At 41.1% G+C, this 26,425-nt stretch overlaps 1 protein-coding gene across 3 annotated transcripts in view; it reads left to right on the forward strand.

Annotated features, from left to right (window-relative positions):
• The window catches only part of LOC309554943 (myocardial zonula adherens protein-like), a 173,167-nt gene that overhangs the window by 102,059 nt on the left and 44,683 nt on the right, over positions 1 to 26,425 (forward strand). For all 3 annotated transcript variants that reach the window (XM_082256693.1, XM_082256692.1, XM_082256694.1), the window contains 6 exons: positions 10,008 to 10,091; positions 12,254 to 12,415; positions 16,459 to 16,551; positions 17,146 to 17,259; positions 19,516 to 19,668; positions 22,592 to 22,717. In XM_082256693.1, the coding sequence (XP_082112819.1) occupies positions 10,008 to 10,091; positions 12,254 to 12,415; positions 16,459 to 16,551; positions 17,146 to 17,259; positions 19,516 to 19,668; positions 22,592 to 22,717 (732 nt within the window). The remainder of the gene's footprint in view (positions 1 to 10,007; positions 10,092 to 12,253; positions 12,416 to 16,458; positions 16,552 to 17,145; positions 17,260 to 19,515; positions 19,669 to 22,591; positions 22,718 to 26,425) is intronic.

Raw genomic sequence — 26,425 nt, forward strand, 5'->3', positions numbered from 1 at the left:
CCAAACATTTCAATGGTAATGCTCTGTAACGGCACATTAACACCGCCTAGAGCATTTATGGTGTGTTAGTGAAGCATTTATGAAGTGTTAGCTGGGCATTGGAGGAGAGACAGTGGAGGCTACGGTATCCCAGAATGCACTGGGAAAAAATAGAGAACTAGGAAGAGAAATTCTATTTGGATGCTGCCTATAAACGAAAGCTATATAAGAGCTCTGTTTAACCACTTAAGCCCCAGAAGATTTTACCCCCTTCCTGACCAGGCCCTATTTTGCGATTCGGCACTGTGTGATTTTAATGGACAATTGCGCGGTCGTGCGACACTGTACCTAAATTAAATTGACGTCTTTTTTTCCCCACAAACAGAGCTTTCTTTTGGTGGTATTTGATCACCTGTGCGATTTTTACTTTTTGCGCTATAAACAAAAAAAGAGCGACAATTTTGAAAAAATAACAATATTTTTCACATTTTTTTATATGAAATTCCCAGAAAAAAAATGTAAAATCAAAATGTTTTAACATTTTAGGCCAATTTGTTTTCTGCTACATATGTTTGGAAAAAAATAGCCGGTCCAAAACATGCCTACAGAAGAAACTTCTGGCCTCCAACCTCTCCTCATAGCTGGTCCAACCCACACCTGCAGCAAAGACTACTGACTTCCAACCTACCCTCATAGCCGGTCCAATGCACGCCTGCAGAAGAAACTACTAGCCTCTAACTTCCCCTCATAGCTAGTCCAACGCACGCCTGCAGCAAAGACTACTGGCCTCCAACCTCCCCTCACAGCCGTTCCAACATACACTTTCAGAAAAGATTACCACCCTCTAACCTCTCCTCACAGCTGGTCCAACTGCAAAAAAGACTACTGCCCTTCAACCTCCCCTCACACCTGGTCCAAAACCCACCTGCACAATAGACTACCAACCTCCAACCACCACTCACAGCTAGTCTCACATACACCTGCAAAAAAGACTACCGACCTCTAATTTCAATTAGAGCCCAACAAATAAAGAACCCAGTAGTGATCAAATGCCACCAAAAGAAATTCTATTTGTGTGCCGAATGCTCTGGTCATGAAGGGGGTAAATTCTTACAGAGGTCAAGTGGTTAAACCGGTATTGAACCCAAAACCAAACATTTATTATATTGCAGCCTACCAATGCTTAAGTGTGATGGCTGCATTGGTTCTCTTTTTCAAGCCTTCTTTATTCTATTGTCATCTGGTGATCCAGTTATTAAGTCTGTTGTTTTTCCAAAAAACAAACTCTCTTGCAGATGTATGAATTACAGGAATAAGTAAAACCATTTAGTGGCAGGGGAGTTTACAATGATCAGGGAAAAAAAACAGTTTGCTGTAACTGCTTATAAAGTATTAGCTGAGGTTTGGCTTCAATTTGGTAGTGTATTTAAAGCTGATAGTACATTGAACAAGCCCCTTCCCCCAGACTGGCAATGCCGCTGTCCAAGGGGCCCCCAGAGTGGGGGCACTCTAATATAGGAGGTGTGTTATTGGCCAGATCACCAGGTGAAAACAAGAAAGGGAAAAGCCTGAAAAAATAAAACTACTGCAGCCACCACATTTAATAAATTTGTAAGCTACAAAATATTACCTTTTTTGTTTTGAGTTTAATGCCCCTTAAAGTGTTAGGGTGCTTAAGCGAATAAGGTAATTAAGTACTTGTTGCCTACTATATGAGTCTAAACCTAGGAATACGAAAGAACGAGTCTTAGAATTATCCATAGCTTTGAATTGTCCTACTTTCCAGGGTATATCTTATAACACAGGTCATCTGGTTCATCCAATGCTTATGTTGGATTCATTACATGACATCCTGAAGATAACTAACTGATGTTATAATCATGTCAGATGACATCTATGCTACCACACAAATATAATATACAAAATAGTTTTCACTCATTTGCATTTTTAAAGTGACTATTGGCAGCTAGCAGGAAGAATTACAGTGGGGTTTCCATATCCATTCTGACATTTATATATAACTGACCTGTATGCTTCACATAAGGTGTCTGTAGACAAAGAATAAATAGCGTCATTTACAGACTGTTTGTTAATCAAATGATCATTTATTCATAAGCAGACATGATCTTCCGTAGCATTGCTATACACAACTCACATTGTAGCCAAACTCCAGGCAAACAGCTAAGCACACAAGTAAAGTGGTTATAAAGCTTTGTTTTTTTTTTTTTTATAAAAATAACAAACATGCCTATACTTACCTGCTCTGTGCAGTGGCTTTGCAAAGAGAAGCCCCGATCCTCTTCTTCTAGGGTCCATTGCTAGCCCTCCAGGCCCCTCCTTTTCATCTTATGCCCCCAAGGGAAGACGCTTTCCCCGGGGGGGCACCTGTGCGTGCTTGCTCCCAGGTCCCGCTGCTGCATCCATTGACAAAAACAGCGGGACTCTACACCACCCCCCGCTCCCGTGTCACCGGAATGGGAATGACAGCAGCGTCAATCTGTCGAATAAGGAGAGAGGCAGCGGTGGGAGCCACTGCACTCATTCACATTGCTGGATTGAATGGGCTCAGATAAGGAAAGTGGAGGGAGGGGAGGGGGGGGGGTTGTCTGGAGGGGAGCTGCAGCACAGAAGGTTTTTCACCTTAATGCATAGAATGCATTAAGGTGAAAAACCTTACAGTGGTTGGTTGTAAAGGCACAAGTTTTTTTTTTTTTTTTTTACCATGTATTTATATGCATGAAGGTAAAAAAAACTTCTGTGTGCTGCACATCATTCTAATACTTACCTGAGCCCCCTCTCAATCCAGAAATGTCCATAAGAGCCTTTCCTGTCCGGGGACTCGCACTTCTGATTGGCTTTTGGCAGCAGCGGGAACCATTGGCTCCCGCTGCTGTCAATCACTGTCAGCGAGCCAATCAAAAGATGGAGGGGGTTTGCAGAGCCGCAGCTCCATGTGTGAATAGACACACAGAGCCGTGGTTCGTGAGTGCGCCTGCTTGGGTGTCCCCACAGCAAGCTGCTTGCTGTGGGGGCACCCGGCTGGAGGGAGGAACCAGGAGTGCCGACGAGGGACCCGAAAAGAGGAGGATCTGGGCTGCTCTGTGCAAAACCATTACACAGAGCAGATAAGTATAATGTTTGTTATTTAAAAAAAAAAAAAGGCTTTAATATCGCTTTAAGGCTTTAGAACCACTTTAAAGTAGAAGTAAATGCAAAACTTTTTTTCATTTTGGATAGTGTGGGGGGGGGGGGGTTATAACTCCCCATTGGGGAAGTTTCCCTTGACTTCATGTCCCATAGCCATAACCGGGTATATGAGAAGAAATCCCTGGTTATCATCAGAGTCACCAGAACTAGCGTCCCTAATGGAAGATTTCCCCTCTATTCCAGTTCTAGTGACAACCCAAAATATGGATTTTTTTTGCTTTCAGTCTTTGTAACAACAGTATACAGGACAAAAGTTGGATCTCCTTAATGGGGACACGAACAGCAATAAGTGACCTAATCCCTCTACAGTCACTCTGTCCAAAAAAGTTTTTTTCAGTTTCACTTTAAAATACATAAGGGAGAACTAGTTTGTGTGCTAAAGGATTAGTAATTCTGTTTAGCAGGTCTTATGGATCAATGAATCTTGCTAGACCGCACAGCCAAATTCTTGACTTTCACTGTAGCAGCAGCATGGCTTGGTCAAGGATGCCTCTCCAACCTGCTTAATGATCAATGAAAGAGGAACAGTACATTGATGAGTTGTCACTCTGCTCTACACTGCTGTCAGCATGTTCCACGTCAGCACATGTGTATGTAGCAGAATCTTGCTGTCTGCTGGTGCTGATCTCTCTCTCTCACTGCAACCATTGAAGTGTGCAGCTTGCAGTGTTATACCTCAAATAGTCCTCACAGAGACTATTTACGTGTATTTATGACACATACATGGGAAATACTTCTGACAAAGGGGGTTTCCATAATCCCCAGTATCAGGACAGAGTTGTCCAGTGCCCAGGGCAAGGATCCAGAATTGCTCCCTCACTGTTAATACATGCCTTATAATGGGTGTACCACCATGCATCTGTTCTTTGACCCCTTGCTCATCTGCGCCCGGGGCAGCTGACCCTACTGCCCACCCCTGATAATCCCTGAAATGCACTGACCACTAACATTTAATAAATATGATTGTTTTAACTGGACCGACTCACTTCATTATAGCTGTTAAACTTCACCCAAGGTCACTACACTGGAAGAGGAGAACTTTTTTTTTTTGCTTTCTTGTCATGTCAACAAATCGCTGTTTCACCCACCATCAAAAAATGTAAACTGACTTCAGATCTAAACCTACTCCCAACCAGCCCATCCTAAGCAATAAAATCCTGACAGTAGTTTTACAAAAATGTGTTATTGCAGCCTGTGTCCTTGTAGAGAGGACTTCCCTTCCCTTCCTGTTCTGACATCTGAGAGATTTTTTCCTTTCACTTTCTGTTCTCTCTGACACCAGTCAAGGAAACAGACCAAGTTGAGGTTGAATTTACGGGTGCCCGAGGTCCCGTATATATTCGTGATCCTGTGTAGCATGGCCATCCTGTATCAGTAAAACTGCCATAGGGTGGTCGGCAAGTGGATATTTTATTTATTTCTTTTTCTATTGGTTGAATGAAATACACCATGTGTCTTTTTTTTTTTTTCCAACCTGACTTACTTTAGAATATGTACAGTATGCATTTGTTGAACATTTGTATCATATAGTGTGAAGACAAATAGATAATATTTTTTTTTTAGTTACTTTTTACTTTTTTTAAAGAATTGTATTGATGCGAAAATACTGGTTTTAATGCACCCAAAATGCAGTACACGGGAACTTTTTTTCCAAACATACAACATAGGTCCTATTGAAAACAATGGCTTTTCTCTTGTCCATGCATTTTGCTTTCCCTTGAAAGTGTAGCACAATGCTTGACAATACATCCATTGTGAATAAGCCCTTTATCTTTTTTTTTTTGCATTCAATACATTTTTATTGTTGTTAATATCCACGTGACAATCACGTGACAATGTGAAGCCACACCAACAGTCCTGTGAATGGGGGGGAGGGGCAGCAGCGCTATCCCATGGTACATAGTCTACAATGTAACTCAGGCAGGCTTGATGGAAAACCTTTAAAAGTTTATTTAAAGCAGTGTAGACGTGCTGCCGAGCCGCCAACCAGAGGTATCCACAGCGGAGGGCGCTACTCGGAATCGGCGTCACCTTTGACAAAGCACAGCAGTGCGAAACATGTCATCACGGCAACCCTGATGCTTTCCAGGACGGGTCCCGACGCTTGCTGACGCTGATTCCGAGTAGCGGCCTCCGCTGTGGATACCTCTGGTTGGTGGCTCCGCGGCACGTCTACACTGCTTCAGTACGAGCAGCCACACTATCGGGTGGGAGGATGCCACGCCACCTTACCAGCTGGTCCGGTCTGCTTTTGGCACATAAGATCCTTCTCCCTTATGCCTGGTTCCCTGTTGTGATCATCTACACAGTTCCGGCTCACCCAGCGGCTCGGTCATCCTGTGACCCCCAGCAATGCCACAGATCTGGTTTGGAATACATTCTATTATGTTTTAATCATCACTATATATATATTTTTTTATAAATAAACTTTTCAAGGTTTTCCATCAAGCCTGCCTAAGTTACATTGTAGACTATGTATCATGAGATAGCGCTGCTGCCCCTCCCCCCCATTCACTGACTTATGCTGAATCAGCATTAATTAGCAGCAGCACCACATGGTAATTTATTCATTCCTGAGAGTGAGAGATATCACAGTTAGTGCTGGAAGTCCCTTTGTTGTTCGATCTACACCGACAATCCTGGGAGTGTTAGAGGTGCAATAGATCCGCCACCAACAGAGGTATCCAAAAACCCTTACCAGATCAACCGATCAGAGAGGCCATATACAGCAGATGATATAAATCTGTGAAGCATCGAACTAAAACACCAAACTTTTCCACATCCTGTCTTCCATCCCAAGCCACTGGACTGCTTTAGTAATATTGTTGAGTGGCAGCAGCGTGCATGTGCGGTAAGTTCACTAGCGTGGTTCCGTTTCTAACCAAGAAAATGGCCGCCGTCTTCCTCAACTGCGCATGCGTCCGGACATCCACCAATGAGGGTCCACCCAACGCGTTTTTTCACACGTATTGACGTAGTCAGGGGCGTGGCCTCATAGCGGAGGGACGTGGCTTTATACCGGAGCTGATTGGTTAACAAGGTAAACCGGAAGAAGGAACTACAATTTAATGCATTCCAAAGACCGGAAAAACAAATAGCTATTAATAATCGGCCGCATAATACCCATTAAATCTAATCGGTATGCAATGATATTCTGACCAGACTTGGGTAACGGCCAAAACTATAACTAAAAAATGTACTGGACATTGTAACATGCCATATTTCTACATATATTGTACTATTAGTACGGACGTGCGGAGCCTAATGACAGCGCCATCTTGTGGTGAAGAAACAAAACCACATTGTCACGTGGATATTAACGATTTATATGGATTTTGTTAATTTTAATGAGTAGCGCTACATCCCTTAATTTACATGCATTTAGATTATTTCAGAATCGTTTTTGTGTAGCTGCTTTTTCAACTATTTACTAAGATCTACTTGTGGTGCATAGCGCAGCTATTCTTATATCATCAATACATTTTTATTAAATTTCAAGTACAAAAACAAAGTATCACAAACAGAGTGTAATACTAAACAAACAAACCGTTTCCAGTGTCATGTCGGATAATGTAAATGTAAACAAGTACAATAGTCAGTTATAAGTGAAATCTAATAAAGGCAGATTTGAAACTTGGTATCTTAGTAGCTCCACGAATCAGAATGGAGAAGAGCAGACGCTATCCTCCCTCGGCCCGGAACCCCAGGGGGATCAATGTCACCATCCCAGGGAGGGCAGCGCCAACTCCCCAACCTAGTGGTAAATACAGAGTAAATCTGAATTAGGACATTCTATTGTCAAGAGTAAGGCCATGCAGAGAAAGATTTTTGAAACTTTTGGTATGTTAAGGCATTAACAGACAGAGCTTTTTCTAGTAAATAATTGTCATTGACTAAAGCTATGGCTTCAGATAGGTTAGGTATAAGCGTGGATTTCCAGCCCTTTATCTTTCATTGTAGAGCGGTTTATAAATTGATCTTGTTATTGTGCAATGTTCACAGACAGCACTTCTAAAAGGACGTACAACACATTCAAATTTGATATTCTTTTTTTTTTCATTCATTATATTCTGTTACAAATGTTCACATATCATAAAAATACCAACAATTCAAATAATGGTTCAGAGTTGTCATTTTCTAGGTAACTAAATGTTTAACTTCATTCTCCCTTTTAGGGCTACATGCACACTAATGTTTTCATACATAAAATATGTCTAGTGTTTGACGTATTTAATATTTCCAATGCCCGGGGAACGGCAGGTGGAGTGTACAGCCAGCCATAGCAGTCAAAGGCTGTATTCTGTGCTTGCATGAATGCCGATGCTTCTTGGCACTGACTTTTACCAGCTCCTGCACAATTGGGAGGATATGTTGGATACGCATGTGCCCAAAAAAGCAATGCACATTCTATTTCAGCCTTTCTCAACCTTTTCAACACAGAGGAACCCTTGAAATAAATTTCTGGTCTTGGGGAACCCCTGCTTAAAATGAAAAATCTACAACTCATGACACATTAGTGTGACAGTCACTGGGAAGAATGCTTCTTACTCTTGTCTTCATTGGGAAGAATTACCCCCTTACAGATAGCTGATAGGAACAATGGTGTCATTGGGAACTTATCTGAGAGGCAGAAATTGCCCATTGCTCAAGGAACCCCTAGCAACCTCAGGAGGAACCCTAGGGTTCCACGGAATCCTGGTGGAGAAACCCTGTTCTATTTTGGTAACATTTTAAATATTTGTCTAATCATATATGGGAAGTGAAAAAGCGCAAACTTTACAGAGTGACAGAATTGGCAGGCAGAAAATAATACTTCTGCTGGCAGCAGTGGCGTATTTAGGATTTGTGCTGCCCTAGGCCTGACTAAACTTGTGCACCACCTAATTTAAATATTACCCACCCCTTCCTGTAAAGGTCACACCCCTTCCTGTTTATGACCCGTCCTGTCATCTGTAAACCATAGACCACAACCAGTCTATCAGTGCAGCCTCATCAGTTCCCATAAGTTCAGCCTCATCAGTGCCCATCAGTGCAGCATATCAGTGCTGCCTTATCAGTGCAGCCTCATTAGTGCCCATCAGTACAATTTATCAGTACCCACTATTGCCAACTCATCAGTGGCCATCATAGCAGCATATTAGTGCCCATCAGTACAGCCTATTAGCGCCCATTAGTGCAGCATATGAGTGCCCATCAGTGCCTGGGGGCAGAAGAGAGTAGGCGGAGCATTTGGCTGCAGTGCCACACTTATTAGCATTGGCGGCCGTCGGGCCAGTTGTATTAAGTGTGGTCGGCGGCCTGCGGTCTGTCCGAATGTCCTGACCGGCCGGTATTTTCATACTAGTAGGTAGCAGTGTGACCGCTTTATGTGGGTACCAGACTGATTTGCCTCCTGGACCCTGCCCTCTGGCCCAATTCACCACATAAGACTGGCACTATACAAAAAGTGTAGCGCAAGCCGGCGGGGACTCTTTTCGTGCCAGGAGGAGGCTGTTTTTTTTTTTTTTTTTTGTGCAGGGTGCAGCTTTTTGCTGCCCCCCCTGCAAAGTGCTGCCCTAGGCCTGGGCCTTGTTGGCCTAGGCCAAGATACAGCACTGGCTGGTAGATCAATACTGGATTAAGCCAATGTTTTATCTTTAAACACAATGTAGTATTGTTTGTAATTGGTTAAAGACGAATTTCAGGCATGGATATGTTTAACATAGTTATACTGATCCAGCTTGGAACAATGTAGCAATGCATATATCCTACCTGTGGGGTCCTTGTGGAAGCTGGAAAGTACTGTAGTTGGCACCACTACTCTAGTGATCTCTACCTGCTTTCAGGTTCCGTTGCTCTGCTGCATTGTGAGCCCAGGAGGTTGACTGCTTGGCACAGATACCATTCAGAGAATGCATTTCATTTTCTCATGGAATGCAAAGCATTCTCTGATTGGACAAGGTGGAAACTGTGACATCACAGGCATGCCTCTTCACCTTACTGAGAAGATGCAAAGCATTCTCTGAATGGTGATTATGCAGAGCAGGCTACTTTCTGTGGTCACAATGCAGCAGTGCAGCCGCTTGTCACGGAACCTGGAAACTAGTGGAGATGAATGGAGTAGAGGTGCCAACTACAGTGATTTCCAGCCTCCACAGGGGTCCCACAGGTATAGTTATATATATATATATATATATATATATATATATATAGTTACTGTGGTCCAAGCTGGGCCCAAGTTATTATGTAAAAATAACCATACCTGGAATTCATCTTTAAAGACTAGACACCGATACTCCCCTAATTTTGACATTAGCCTATGTCCTTTTCACCGTTCTCCTTATTTTATTTCAGTTTGTTTGCGGGTTTAGCTGTATTTTCAATCTGCATACAGCACTCTGTGTTCTAGAAAACAGTACATTGTAAAGAATAGAATGGTGTGCATGTCTATTATTGTCAATGTTCTGCAGGATGCCAGACAAAAGATGAACTGGATGATCAAGCCGCCTTCAGTCTAGAACGTAGGCCTCCACACACCCACGCCTTGTGAGGAACTGGGCTGACAAGGTGGACAGAACATAATGTACTATTATATGTATTTGATTATTCCTCCATCTGTCATGGCCAGGCCCCAGTCCATCTGAATCCATTGTTCCTCATATGTAAAAACCATCTGCATTGTTCATTTAGCAGTTATAGTGCTGGTGGAATGTGTTATTTTCTGTAACTGACTACAAATACAGTAATTCATAGTGACCACTTATGTGTCTTTATTGTCAGCATTGTTTCAATCAAATGTAATGCTGCATTGTATAATATAATTCTCCTTTTTTCTTTTTAAGGTTGATATTAAAAACACAGCTGACAGGAGGAGAAAAAGAAATGGCTATGTATCTGAAAGGACCCCATCTGAACCACCAACCCTTGTAAGACAAATGCTGTGTATTGATGTAGTAGACTAATAATCTGATCTGTAAATAGATGTCATGTTGACCTAGGCAGATCTGAATGATGAGACCCCTTGTACAAGCTTTTCCAATGGTGTGTTGTAATTATTTTTAAGCAAAATCTTCTAGTATGTACTGATGGTGGCAGAAGGCAATCTGCTTTATATGCAGAGTTTTTTTTTGCTTTGCAAATTACCAAACAAGACAAAGTAAAGGTGGTTTTAAACTTCCTGAACAATATTGGCTGCACCTACTGCCTCCTTCCTCTATAGTTCCTATTTATTCATCAGAAAAGTTCTGACCTGTACAAAGGATATAAATAAAATAAGGACAATGGTATCACAACCTGTAGGGCTTGGGGTCCTGCCCATTACCCTGTAGTGACCCTAGGGTTCCATCATAGTAAAAACAGCATGCAATGCAATTTTCCATATTATACAGACCAGCTCCAGGAAACTTGAAAATTCTCCCTTATGTAGGGGGGCATAGAAAAGGAGAATTACTTACCTGATCCTCCACTCCTCTATGCTGCTAGACCAGTCCTCGTGGCATCTTCCCCCCTATTCTCTGGCGGTCTTACGTCTTGATGTCATCAAGACCAATGCATTGTTTAGCCCTGCATTGAATGTGAGGACGCCAAAGGGACAGATCATTGCCAGAGCATGGGGAAATGCCATCTGCCAGAAGAGTGAAGCATTGAGCAATTAAAAATACTTTCCTCCCTCCCAAGACTAAACTAGCAGTTAATACTTGCGGTGTGGGCAAGAAAAAATTTTCAGATTCCCCATAGTTGGACTTGAAGGGTGCATGTACACCTGCGAATGCACCCTGCCTCCGATCAGATGCGAGAACTCCAGCAGGGATTCCCATAATTAGCTGCAATGGGCAGCCCCATTGAAAGCAAAGGGAGTCTGCCGACTCCCGCAGCTAATCACAGCCACTTGCATGTACTTTCTCATGCAGTGATCACATGTAAATGATTGGCCCTGAATGCAGGCAGTCTTCCTAATGGGCCAATCAGTGATCAGGGTGATGCTTTCAATGGGGCTGCCTCCCACAACTAATTGTTAGAAACCCCCATTTGGATTCTTATATCTAAATGCTGCTGGACCAATTTGCAGGTCTGGATCCGGCCTAAGGGGGACCAAGCTTATTTCCATACTGCCATTATGCACAGCTGGGCTTCTCCTGTACAAGCAGGGTTGCAGGGTGTCGCAGAGGGTTCAGCCCAAACCACATATTGTATGTGCATATAAGTGGGTCCTAGACTTCCACTCCCCGTCCTCCAGGTCCCTTTACCTTCCCACTTATAATACTCATATACATAGGCCTATGTTTGACACTTGGTCCAGGCAGAAGCTCTAGAATGCCAGCTGACAACCTAAAGCCCATGAGACACGGGGCCAGTGCCACCTGATGTGTGCTGCATGAGAAGATTCTCTCTCACTGTCAGGCAGGGGGCTCCTTTTCCTCCATCATCACCCACTCCAGCGCTGAATGTACAACTTTATTAGATCATCACAACTCTTGGTTGGAATGAAAATTCTTTACTTGCATTAAATAGCAAAACAGTACAGTCCACATAATGGTTTCAGAAGTTTCCATATCATGGCCCTCATCAAATCAGCATCCACTAGATGAGTTGGCATACAGGAGCATTGCAGTACTAGGATCCACACAGTCCATTTTTCTCTATACTCCTTTCAGGTATATTTCAGCAACGTGTTAACTACCCATTCCCTAAAGGGGAGAGCAAAGGAAAACACCTCAGCATACCACGTGTTCTTGCAGGTCACCACCTCTAGCCTCAAAGCTCCAGCTCCCACCTTATATAGTGGCATCCATGTAAATACTGCTCCGGTAAGAGGAGCAATCCTTAAAGGGGACCTCTACTTAAATACATACATCTATTGGTCATCTACTTTTCTAGTGAACAAGGCCAACATCTAGTGTTGACAGAAGACCTAAACAACAAAGTACAAAAATTAGATATTGGTATTTCTGAATAGATGGAAAATTAGGTAAAATAGTATTCGGGAAAATATTATACAAGAACTAAAAAAAAATGGTCAAGAAGAAAAGAATAGTAAAGGGATATGAATATATAAAGAATACTGTGTTTATTTCTTTTTACTTTTCAGCACCTTTACACTGTGCCTAGAAACACTCCATCTTCAGGAACGCCTTCTCATGGTGTAGTTTATGGAGTCGTGCAAAGGTCTGAAAACAATCATCAGAATGAGGTGGTTGTGTATGAATGGTCATCCCATCAGCTCAAAGAAGAGATGAACTACATTAAAGATGTAAGTTAACATTTTTTCAGCATTTTGTGCTTAACACCATGTTTTCAAACGTTTGGTCAGTACTATATGCTATAAGCTTACAGTGTTCAAATACATTTGTCATCCCGCATTTCACAGGTTATTGGGATACCTTTGAGCTATGACGTGTAGACAGCTGTCATAGCTGTCTGCTGTACCTACTGAGGATGCTAATTTCAGCTATGCAATCCTTGGTTGTCATAAATTTTGTTGGAAATCCCTTTCTTAGTCCTTTTGCGGCTCTGGATTGTATACTTTGCAATGGACCTATAGGGATTGATTTACTGAAGTTAAATACAGTACTCTTTGCAAGGGAAGATGCACTCTGCAAGGAGATTTTCCCCAGAACTTAGTGAATGTGGTGAAATCTCATTTTTCGAAGGACACCCAATCACGTGCAAGGAAAATAAAAAAACAGCATTTTTGTTTGCACATTATTGGATGATGGACGTCAGCAGCGCTTCACCTCATTTATTAAGTTCTGATGGAAATTCCCTTGCAGGGTAGAACTGCAAGGGGACTGCAAAGGGAACTGTCATTATACCTTTAGTAAATCAACCCGCAGCCTCCCATCCTGACCTTCCCACGCCAGTATATTATAAATGGTTAAATATTTATCGCTAAGGTGATTAAATGCTGAGGCACTGGTCACCTAATCTCAACGAAATGGGCTTAGGCCACTGATCTTCAGCCAGAACCAGCAATTCAGTGTCTGTGCCTGAAGAGCGTTCCTTCCCTTTGACTATTGTCCTGTGACCAGTGCCACTAGGGTCCCAGAGCCATTGAATAATTAGGATAAGTAAGTATTTATTCTGCTACACTGTGACAGGAAGTTGAGGATGGAGGCAGGGGACTTCCTAGGCTATGGGGTTGATTTACTAAAGTCAAATTTACTGCTCATTTTACTAGGGAAGTGGCACTTTGCAGAGCAACTATGCCCAGAACTATGCTCAGAGAATGAAGTATAGCTCCTATCATCATGACTACCATAATTTAATCGATTGCAGATGAAAATGCTATTTTTTTTTTATATTTTTCTTGCATGCAATTTTTTTTTTTTTTTTTTGCTAAGTGAAATTTCACCACATTCACTGAGCTCTGGTGAAAACAGTTAGTTCAATTTGGCTTTGCCTATAGTAAATTATGGCTATATTCATTGTGGAGCCCCACTGGATAGTAGGATGACAGGAGATGTGTGCAATCTGTGAAGTGGATACAATTTGAGGCCTACATCAGCAGAGCTTTAGGATGATCAAGTACACCCGGGACCACAACAGAGGAGGATTTTAGAATGGGATATGGGTATTTAAGATGCCATTGCCATGCATTTACAATGTGTTTTCGATGTATTCAGATGAAGGAATAAAATCAGTACAGAAATTGGTCTTAGACTGACTCTAACTGTTATCAGGGGCCCGTGTACACTAACCTTTAAAGCAAAGCAGCTTTTGGTGTCCTCTGATTGCTGGACTGTTCCAGTTGGGCAAAGCTTCAGTACTTCCCTAGTAATGCAAACCAAATTAGCAATGGGTCAATAGGAATATGTGTGGGAAAAGGCAGATGGGGGGGGGGGGGCAGAGATTAACAGAAAAACAAATTGTGGGAGCTTTGTCTGATCAGGACAGCCTTGCATTTGGGCAAACCAAAGTATACTGAAAGCACGCCTCAATGTCTGGTCTTTGTACATGTTATCAGCTTTAAGTGTTTTTTACAGTGACAGAATCTGTTTAAATACATACAGTATATTTATTATTTGTTTTGTTTTTTACTAATGTTTCCCCCTAAATTCAGCTCCTGTTTCCAGGAAAAAATGGCCTACTGACTGCAGTATTGAATGCAGCTGATTGCCTGCATGTAATTCAGCATGTGCCAATTTGGCATTCCCATCATCCATGTGGGTTTGCTGCCTTTTATAGGTTCATTTATAAAATGGGAAAAAAAAAAAAAACGGATGAAAACTGATGTGAACTTCTTCCGTTTTTTCTTTGAAAAAACGTGACTGAAACAAGCGGCCTAATTCTGTCCAGATTTTAAGAGAATCCTAACCAGAGCAGATACTGGTCTTATTGCTTGAAAGATTGCCCAGGAACACCCCTGATCCCTTTAGACAACTAAAATTATTCTGCAAGATTTTTCCGTTACCCTTTGTTACATCTAATGAAACTATTTCTTACTTTCGGCTTTATTAAATATTCAAGTTACATCAAAAGACAGTGAAGGGAACCACTCCCAGAGAGAAAAAAAACAAAACAAAAAAAAAAAAAAAGAAAAAAAAAAAAACAATCAAGGCAAAATTTACAACCAATAACATAGGTACAGCTCTGCAATTATTGGCTTAGCAGGGTGCTTGAACTACCATTGAGAGGGGGGGGGGGGTTGCATAACGGCCCTATGATAAGATATGATTATGTAAAATACATAAGGGGTCTATATAGTGAACTTGGTGTTGAGTTGTTCACTTTAAGGTCAACACAGAGGACAAAGGGGCACTCTTTACGTATAGAGGAAAACAGATTTTGTCTCCAAATAAGGAAAGGTTTCTTCACCGCAAGAGCTGTGAAAATGTGGAATAGACTCCCTCCAGAGGTGGTTCTGGCCGGCTCACTAGATTGCTTTACAAAAGGCCTGGATTCTTTCCTGGGTGTACTTAATATAAGTGGGTACTAATATTTATAGGTAAAGTTGATCCAGGGAATATCCGATTGCCTCTCGAGGGATCAGGAAGGAATTTTTTCCCCTGCTGTAGCAAATTGGATGATGCTTTGCTGGGGTTTTTTCGCCTTCCTCTGGATCAACTGCGGGTATAGGATTGTGTATATGGGATTGTATGGTTGGGTTTTCATTACTGTTTTTTTTTTTTGTTTTGTTTTGTTTTTTATTGGTTGAGCCAGATGGACTTGTGTCTTTTTTCAACCTGACTAACTATGTAACTATGAGACATTAATGCATTTAACATCATAGGACAGGGAGGATAGCGACAGATCTTTGAAGTGGAGTTCCACCCATTTTTTAAACATTATAAAAATGGATTATATTCCCCAAATGATAACAGCAGTTGCTAAATGTGATGTTGTTCCTATCTCCTAACAGTATATAATGTTTTAAAAAAATTGCATTCCCTATACACTAACCTTTATTTCACATCAGTAGCGGGCTCCCATCTTAATTGTGGGTACGTGAAGACCACATGTCGCTACTTCCTCCAAGCGGTGCTGCTGGTTACCCAGCATGCACCTCTTAATCCCGCGCATGCGCAATGGACCAACGGCGAGGCGCACAATAGAGTTCATGGTTGCCATCTCACTTTAAGCTTCGACAACAATAGAGGCTGAAAATCGGGTAAATAAATGAGGGGCACTGTCAATCTAAGAGAGACACGGTTAAGAAATAGGAACCTCAGAGGCTATACCAAAGTGGGCTTGGGGCACAAGTAAAAGGACCTTGGGAGTATGGTCACACTCATGGTTCTGTAATAGTTTCAGGGTGCTCCAACCACAAATTTGTCAAATTTAGTTGGGAAACCTCTAGTGTCGTAAGAAGCCTTATACAGGGGAAGAGCTGAATTACCAGTGATTTCCACTACTGCAGGTAAGGCGGATTAGATGATTTCCATTGCAAAACTATACGTTTTCTAGCATAATATAACAACATACACAAACGCACTCTCGTGACCCTGAAATATGAAAGCGTTAAAAACTGTGTCAGGTTTTTATTGCTGTCTGTGGAGATATACCATCTCTATCTGTCATGATTGATGACCACTGTCTCTACAATAAATGAAAGTGAGGGGAATTCTTCCTGTCAGGACACAAACAGGAAAAAAGAAACATAACCATTCACTATTATCTCCAAAAGAAATGTTTGGGCTATACGCACACTTTAAATGAGTGATGGTGTTTATCAGTTACTGGTTGACAACAAAGAAAAAAATCCCATATGATCAGAGAATAGCAGAAACCCCAACAAGCATGGTCCAGTACACAACTAAGCATTACCAACATCAATATATTCCAATTTTATTACAGGTGAGAGTAACCCTGGAAAAAATAAGAGAGAAAATGTTTGGAGAATATGATGAAATGAAAGAGAAAATGAAACGTCTCACACAAGAAATGAAAGTAAGTATTTGTGTTATTTTCATGTGCATTGGGAAGGAAAAGGGGTCAACTAGAACATTTACACTGTATTATGTAACGTTTTGGAGAGCAGAAAAGCAAAAATGTGAAAATAACATATAGTCAAAAACCATTAACTTTAAGAACACTAAGTAAAAATCAGTGGGATTTTGGCTTAGTGCTCTTAGAGTTAATGAACTTTGGATATTATGGTAGGAGATAAAAATATTTTCTTTTTTGGGGGTCCGTGAGCAATTTTATATGGAAAAACCACTTAATCTCACAGATCTACTTGTTGGGAACTTGTTAGAAGACAAATATAGGAGCCACCAACATGTTGAATGTGCATGTTTAGGGGCTGTTATACCGACCCTATCTGTAGTACTTAATCTAAAATGTTGAGTTTACCATTTTGCTCAATTTTTCTTTGTTCTAGTTTTTGTAAATCAGAAAGAGGCAGCTTCTCCATGCTTGTCTGGACCATTTTTCCTAAAAGTTCATGAGTCCAGAGAACATTCAATGTGGATTTATCTAAAGAGTCATCAGTACAAATCGTTGCATGTATATCGTTTTCTAGATTATTTCTTTTAATTGCAGGTCTCAACAGCAAAGCAAGAGTTGTTGGAGCACCATTCCCAGACTCAAGCATCTGCCATGGACAGTCTTGATTCCATTAATAGCTCTTTAAATGCTTCCTCCTTGGATGTGCAGGTATGTGAGAGTCACAAAAGCAGATTACTTTAAATGAAAGATTTCACACTAAGCATCAGTTCTATGTGCAAAAATGACAGTTGGTGTCGTATGTTATGACTACAGTGTAAGCCTAAGCCAGTGTTGAATTGTTATTCGCTTTGCTCTTTTAGACTTTCTTTATTCTTTGCAAACGTTGAGCTTTTGAAACCATTGCTTTTTCAACATGGACAGATGTCCTTCTTTATACTTTTCAATATATACGGTCACTGTGTTTGTTTTAGAGAGTATGTATGAGGATGGTGTTTGACTGATGATGTATGTTTTTTTGTTTTTTTCTTCTCTTGTATAAACTCATTTGCTAAATCATGTGTAGGAGGGTTTTATTCTTTTACACGCATGGGTTAAAGTGGTTATATCATTTAAATTTGCATGAAGATTTGTGTCTTTTGAGTTAGGGCATTTAATACATGCCATCGCTCCTTTTTTTCATATTGGATTCTACTATTGGTTTAGCGTGTTTGTCATGGTTAACTCTATGAACTCTAATGTTTGTACACGAACTGAGAAGATGTTTTTGGTCTATGTAAATATGTATATTGCTAAAATTCTTTGCACAAGGAATACATTAGATGCCGAATGAGTTTCCTTTTGTCTTTTACCCTCTCCTTTTTTTCTAGTTTTGTATTACATTGTTATAGTCATTTCAATAAAATACACATTGAGTAAAAAAGAAAGTCACTGTGGAATCTGCACATCATGGTGGAGTGAAGAAGTAGTAGTGTTGAAGTAAAATATTGCTAAATCTACCCTACCACCTAAGCTAAATTCCCCCTAAACTGTTTGCTTATTTCTGTTGCAGACTCCTCCAGGGTTTCCAGCCTGTCAGACGAAAATCTCTTTAGCACTGGTGTTCCCATTGACTTAAATAGGGCTGTATACAGAGGGTTTCTAGTTTAGGTATATCTTATGAATCCATTAAAGTCATAGGGGATGCAGTGTGTAGACATGGCCAGAGGCAGCAGAGTGGGATTTTCACCCAGCTGGTTGGAAAAAACCATGGCTCTGCACCAAAGATATGTAAACAGATTATGGGGTGGATGGAGGATATCTCAATTTAGCTAGGGGAGGGTGTATTTAGCAATAGTTAAAGTGGTTCTAAAGGCAGCCCCCCTAATACATACTGAGCCCATCTCGATCCAGCGATGTTGCCCAAGAGGCTTGGCTGTTGTAAGAAGAGGCTTGCTGTTCAAAGTTTTGTTTCTGTTAAATCCCGCAGGGACTTGGCTAATGCGCATGCGCGAATGCGCGAACGCAACATGACAGATGCTGGCGCCAAATGGGCTATTTAAACCCAGCCTTTGCTCAGCTCCAGTGCTGCTTTGTCTTCAGCCTTGTTGACCTGAACCTGCTAACCTGTATCCTGCTTACCAGTACCAGACCCGGCTTGTCCTGACTATCCTCTGCTCTCTGCCTGCACCAACCCCGGCTTGTCCCTTGACCTCCGCTTCAGTCTGCTCCTTTTGGTTCCTGTATTACCATTTGGCTTCTGATCCGGCTTGTCTCACTATGCTCCTGCCACCAGAACTAGTTGCCTGCATACCTGCTTATCCACTGGACCTACCTGGCTATCCCTGTCTGTGGACATCAGCCTGCTTCCAGCTTACATCAGGCACTCGTGCTACTCTACACTCCGGCGCCTCCGGTCTGCACTATCAGGGGCCCAGAGTCAGAGGCGTAAGAGAGGCCTTCCTCTCCTTCCTCATTGGCGTAGACAGCTGCGGGGGGGGGGGGGCTTTGGCTCCCGTTGCTGTCAATCAAAGTCAGTGAGCCAATGAGGAGAGATGGGTAGGGCCAGGCCGCGGCTCCATGTTTGAATGGACACAGAGCAGCGGCTTGGCTCGGGTACCCCCCAAGCCAGCTGCTTGCTTCTTTGACCCAAGAAGAGGAGGATCCAGGCTGCTCTGTGAAAACCATTGCACAGAGCAGGTAAGTATAACATGTTTTATATTTTTATACTAAAAAAACCTAAGACTTTAGTATAACTTTAAACTAAAAAACCGCTGTTCTTTATGTGCTGATGTATGAGATTTCTTTTTATCTCCATAACTCAACTCCCACCTTCGCACTTTAAACATATTAAAATTGAGCACAACATAGATTTGAACTTCTATAGACAAACAAAGAAATGTAGGAATAAATCCAAACAAAAAACGTCCCTTTCCAAAAATTCTAATCCTTACTGTATTATTCAGCATGTCTTTGTCTCTGTTTCAGAAACAACTAGTGGATATGACCCTGGAAAACTGCAGCATTAGAGATGAGGTGAAGAGCCTAAAATATTCCTATGATAAGTCCTTAGATAAATTAAAGGAAAAACAGAAGCTGCTGGATGCTGCACAATCAGAAAATCAGCAATTAAAAATCAAGGTAAATGCATACAGTAAATCGAAGTTGTACTATGCAGACCAGCCATTTCTCAACATTTTTAACATGAAGAAACCCGTAAAAATAATTTATCAGTCTGAAGCAAACCCCTAATTTTATATGTAATGGAGAGAGTTCCTGTAATCCTGAGCTCCATCTAGTAGCCATAATGCAGTTTTTTTTTTTGGAAATACTGTACCTCAATCAGAAAAAATACCAAATTAGGCTAGGTTCACACATATGCGTATTTTTAGGGCGTTTTACAGTTTGCTGTTTTCGCATTAAAAACGCTCCTAAAATGCACCGCCTAATTTATTTTTTATAAATAAACCCCATAATGTTACTCCTTAAAGATTATCCCACTCAGTTTCCCGCTCACTTTTTCGTTTTAGAGTCAACAATGCTCTATCATTGAAGGAATGATCTACACATAATAGCACAGTTTTATAAAATACAAGAATAAAAATTATAAAGAATCTTTAAGTGGTATTAATCCACAAACCAAAATAATTGCAGCTTCCAATTCCTAGATGTATTATTTATTACAGCCACCTATTAAGCACTGTCGATTTACACCAGAGGTGCCCAATTTTTTGAAGAACAAGGCCCAATTAAGTAACTTGGTAACTGGTCGCGGGCCACAATGAGAGAAGCAGGCAGGTGGATGACAGGCCCATGTCCACTCTGCATATGCAGAGCGGACACGGACACAGCCCGCTCTACTCTATGGGCCCTCCGATCTGATCCGCCCAGATGGAGGGGGGTGGATCCCCTTACATTTTTTTAGCAGATCAGATTGAAGTTAGGTGGGTGTAAACAGACACGAGTCCGTTTACATCTGCGGCTCCTTAGAGGTGAATAGAGGGTCTGATTGGGTCCACCTGAAAAAGGGACTGGCGGACCCAATCAGATCGATCATGTGAAAGGGGCCTAAGGCTGCTTTTACACTAATGCGCTGCGGTATACCCACTCTGCGGGTGAAGCACAATGCACCTGTGGCTTTCCTGCAGGTTAGTTGCACTTTGCCATAGACTTCTATTATATCCTGCAGGTGTGGTGTACTTTCTGAAAGTGCCCCAAACCTGCAGAAAATAACAGAAGTCTATAGATCAGTGCAGGTAACCTGCAGGTGCACTGCTTTGCAACTGAGGATCAGTTTCAAAGCATCCCAGTAACCACTGCAGAACAGATATGCCCATATATCCACTGTAATTTTAGGAATACACTGACCTTTAATAACAGTCCTCCATTCAGGTATTGCTGACTGTTGCTGTCCCAGGCAGAGTGCATTTGGTATCACTCTGCCTGTGACAGGAGTCGGCACTTTACAGGAAGCATCGGCTTATGCGTCTCTGCTACACAGCTGCTTGCCTACTCTACTGTCAGCTCCATTCACAACACTGATGCTCTGGGATGGTGGGTCAGCAACCTGCCACCTGGGCTTGCCGACCCATCATCCCAGAGCAAGAGGTCATGGGCCACATCGGTTGGGCACCCCTGATTTACACAGTGCTGTAGATAAACATTTATTGTACATTCACATCAGTCCCTGCTCTAAGGGAGCTTACAATCTAAGGTTTCATACATACACATAATAAGGCCAATTTAGACAGGATCCAATTAACCTACCAGCACCAGTGTGGGAGGAAATCCACTCACGTACAGGGAGAACATGCAAACTCCAGGCAGGTAGTGTTGTAGTTGGGATTTGAACTGACAATCCTAGTGCTGCTAGTCAGAAGTGCTAGCCACTTAGCAACTGTGCTGCTCAAAGATGTAGTAGCTGTCCAGATCACCAGGTAAAAAAAAATAATGCTATTTTTTTTTTTCACCTGGTGATTTGGCCAGTAAAGCCTCGTACACACGCACCGATTGTTGGCGGACCGATCAGCCAACTTTTGTCCAGTGTTGTTGTGTTGGTTGAAATGTGCTCTAGACTGCACACACATTTTTTCGGCCAACAACAACCAACTTCAGAAGTGATGTCATGTGCTGGTTTACTTTCTGTGTGCTTTTTCTTCTCTGAGCATGCCTAGTCTTGCTCATCTGATTTTTGTCTGCCGAAATCTGTACTGTTCTGTTGACGGCCAACAAAAATTTTATAGCATGCACACCAAATTTTGTTCGGCCGAAAAGTCGCAGTCGGTTGTCGGAAGCATCATACGAACAAGCCGACAATCAGCCGATCGGACGTTGGCCTAAAATTCACGGCAAACAATCGTTGCGTGTGTACGAGGCTTAAGTCTGTTAATTTTCTTCCTTTAACAGACCAAGCTGTCCAGAAAAAATGGTAGTTAGAGGGTTGAAACAAACCATTTACCACTGACGGGGGTCCTTACAATGGTCAGTTTTATTCATTTATGTAAAACCTTTCTTCCAAAAGGTTAAAAAAAGGGAAGAAACCGCGCTTATAAAGTGTTGGAGTTCAGCTTTAATTTGTTAGCCAAATTCATCTAAATCTGCTAGCTTAACATTTTCCCCCCTCCCCAGATTTACTGTCTACTGGTGTCTCTGTTCTTCCAGTGGAGACACCTTTTAGACAGCGCTCTACCGGCCAAAATTCCAGGTGAAAATAATGGCCTAAAAACGAATGGCGCCACCACATTAAAGGACTAGTAAGCTGCAGTATATACATTTTTTGTTTTTGGGTTTACTGTGTAATCTCAAGGGCTGTGGACCTCAAAACGCATAAAAGTCGGACCAAAGTAGGGCAGGAACTACTTTGAAGTCGCACAGATATGAACGGTACTCATGTTACTTATTGGAAATCATGGAGTACGACTTTGCAGTCCCAAGTCGCAGGACAAGTCGCACAAGTGTGAAAGGGGCCTTAATGTCACTTTAAATATCTCAAACAAGAAGTTTATGTCTTTATTCCCACAAATTTTTAAATATTTTTTTTCTTTTTTTTTTATTATTTCAACAGATTGAATCTTCTCATGAAGCCAATGCTAACGTCTTAAGAGAGATGACAAGAAAATTGTACAATCAATATGAACAAAAGCTCCAAGAAGAGGAACTTAAATATAATGCAGATAAAGAAGCTCTTATTGTAGGTTCTTATACAGCAATGGCTAAATTGCATTTTCAGTTGATTTTATCGCCACGCACTATACAGAACCGCATGGCATTGTTCAGCAGTGCCTTGCTTCAAGCTGCTGTACAGGAACATCATCCATGAAGTGTACTTTTTTTTATACTTCAAATTAAGTTTGTACAAGGAAAAAAAAAAAAATGGGGGAGCCGTGTTATGCGCTGAATTGCGCAACACCCTGCCCCCTACCGCAGGGGGAACAGACATCTGCCAGAGAGGTAAAACGTTTCAGGAGCCGCCTGTTCTAGTGTGAATTCACCCTTACAGTGATTTTGCAGGTTCCACAGCGATCTTTCAGGTATCAGATTTACATATGCACAACAAGATGCACTTTTACAAATAATAAATCATCAATCAATACTCCACAGTAGCGCACCCAAAAACCACAAATCAGAAATCTCACAAAAAAAGATCAGTAAGTGAAAAAAAAGTCCATCCAAAATAAAAAAATAAAGTCCATAAAGGTGTGATAAAATAGTGTTCCACTTCTTCTGGCTTTGAAATCGTACAACACATATCCACCACCACAGTGTTTGTGCAGGTTCCTCTCCTGTAAGAACAACACTCACCAGATGGTATTGTAATTCATTCACATGGCTGGCAAATAACGCTTATATGTTGATATGGGAAACGCTTAGGAGTTCCAATCACCATCCAGATCTCATATTGATAGCCACATTTGGAGGAAATAGAAAATACGCCTCTAATAGTGTAAAACCTCAGGGGACCCACTTTTATTTCAAAAGAATTTCACTTACATTTAGAGTTAAAATAAAAACCCATACTAAAATTACTGTCAGGCATTACAGTTCAGCCGTCTCTCCATTCCTCATGGATTGAAGGAGCCGCTATCACTTCCTGACTTAACGTCCTGATGTCACATCCTGTTCCCGCGTAGCCACGCCCTAGGGGGGGGAGTAACCTGCGGTGATGGATATGTGGTGTACTATTTCAAACTCAGAAGAAGAGAAACACTATTTTATCACACCGTTATGGACTTTATTTTTTTATTTTGGATGGACTTTTTTTTTCCCTAACTGATCTTTCCTTCTGAGAAGATTTCTGAATTGTATTTTTTGGAGTATTATTTGACTACTACTTGTAATATTTAATCTTGTTTTGCATTTTATATAATTATTAAGTAGCGGCACATAGTGGTAGAGGTATCGATTGATGGTTTAGTTTAATGATATGCATGTAGTGCACCTATTTAAAAAAATATGCATACACATATAAAAAAAAAATCATATTTAGAATTCAGTTCTAGGGATTAATTAAAACTTTCATATATGCTCACTGACCTGTTCTATTATTATATGTGTATATAATGGGTACACCAATTTTTTTTTTTTTATTGTGGTGATGGGTTGTAGGAAGAAGATGGTGATTTTAGATGTATATTACTATAGGAGACAAATGCATAACAATTGGTTTACGGAATATACTTTATTTATAATTGTCACCACATTGCTTATCTCAGGAAGTATGAGTATACACCCCAACATAATTGGTGCTTTTTGGAATTTAGTGACCACACAGTTATTTTTTAATAATTATTTATATACAAGTTGCATAAATAGGAGGCAGAGCTATTAAGTAATTTTACTACATCAGCAATAAATAAATATACATTTACAATAATTAAAATAATATATATATATATATATATATATATATATATATATATATATATATATATATATATATATATATATATATATATATATATATATATAATTTTATGATATATAATAATTATTCATTTATTGCTGATGTAGTAAAGTTAATATATATATATATATATATATATATATATATATATATATATATTTATATATAAAATTATTATTGTAATTGTATAATATATAATAATTATTCATTTATTGCTGATGTAGTAAAGTTAATATAGCTATATATATATATATATATATATATATATATATATATATATATATATATATATATATATATATAAAATTATTATTCCTTTTAAATATTATAACTACTGTATATAATAATGTATTTACTTTATACTATATTATAAGCATTATATATTTTAATAATTTATATATTAATTACTAAAACATATAAATACATAATTATTATACATTATAATAAATCAATACATAAATATAGCAAAAAAACATTTTTTACTAGAAAAGCAGTTAAGAATATGCAAAACATGATGGGTCTGCTCTATCAGTTCTAAGTGCCGATTCACACATACAGTGCCTTGCGAAAGTATTCAGCCCCCCTTGAACTTTGCAACCTTTTGCCACATTTCAGGCTTCAAACATAAAGCTATAAAACTGTAATTTTTTTGTGAAGAATCAACAACAACAAGTGGGACACAATCATGAAGTGGAACGAAATTTATTGGATATTTCAAACTTTTTTAACAAATAAAAAACTGAAAAATTGGGCGTGAAAAATTATTCAGCCCCCTTAAGTTAATACTTTGTAGCTCCACCTTTTGCTGCGATTACAGCTGTAAGTCGCTTGGGGTATGTCTCTATCAGTTTTGCACATCGTGAGACTGAAATTTTTGCCCATTCCTCCTTGCAAAACAGCTCGAGCTCAGTGAGGTTGGATGGAGAGCGTTTGTGAACAGCAGTTTCCCCAGTCGTCTTCCAGGACAGCCCTTGAGAGATGGAGCTCCTCCTACCAGACCGGAAACACATTGCCATCAGCTCTTAAAAGGCGGTCCCTCAGGCACCTGGTCAGTTTTTTGTGTTTCCTCACTCCGAGGAGACATGTTGCCAGGAGGAACCACCTTAGAGGGCTGGATGAGCTCCATTACTCAGGACTGTCCGGGAAGACACCGCAACAGCCTGGGACCCTCACCTTACAGCAGGAGCAGCCATGGCCTCGGGTTCCCTCCACAGACGATGGAGTTCCCCGCCCCCCACTCTCTCCAGGGCCCGGCGAGGGAGAGGGCAGTGATGACCGCACACCAAGCGGTATATGCGGCAGGGCCGCTCTGCGGCCTCGCTGGATGTACCGTGAACCGGAAGACGCGGTGCGTCACTTCCGGCGGCGGTGACGTCATCGCTGTACGCCGGAGGTCACGGTTCCGGCCTCCAGGCGCAGAGAGGAAGGGGAGGGCCGGAGCCGGTGTAAAAGGAAGAGGAAGCCTACACAGCATGCCGGATGCAGTGCGGATCCCACGAACAAGGCGATGGAGGTTCCACACACCGCAGGGGAGACGAACACCGGCTCAGCACAGGTAGGCTGGCACTTGCCAGTATCCTTCTCCTGTGAACAGTATGCAGCATAGTGGTGGTGGAAGGGGTGAAGCACTGAAGAGTCCTTATAGGACTTGTCAGTGTAACAGGGAGGCACAGAGAGGGTTTTTTTGTTTTCCAAAAATATTTTTTTTTTTTTTTTTTCCTCTCTCTTTGTGTGGTCACAAGTAAAGATATTTGCCTATGTACCCCTTTCTTAGAAGGAACCCTCTAAAGGAACTTCTAAGACTGAAAAGAAAAAATGCCCCTCCTGTGCCACCAGGCTTTCCTCCAACTACTCAAAGACCCTATGCCCAGCATGCATCTCGGCCATATTGAAAGCCGAGGAGGATTCACCTTTCTCAAAATTTCTCTCCTCCTTTAAGGACGAGGTACATTCTACCTTTGCGTCCTTCAGGAAATTAATCGCAGAGGTGCAAGT

The sequence above is a fragment of the Pelophylax lessonae genome (genome assembly GCF_965119305.1).
Source record: "Pelophylax lessonae genome assembly, chromosome: 4".
NCBI classification, from domain to species: domain Eukaryota; kingdom Metazoa; phylum Chordata; class Amphibia; order Anura; family Ranidae; genus Pelophylax; species Pelophylax lessonae.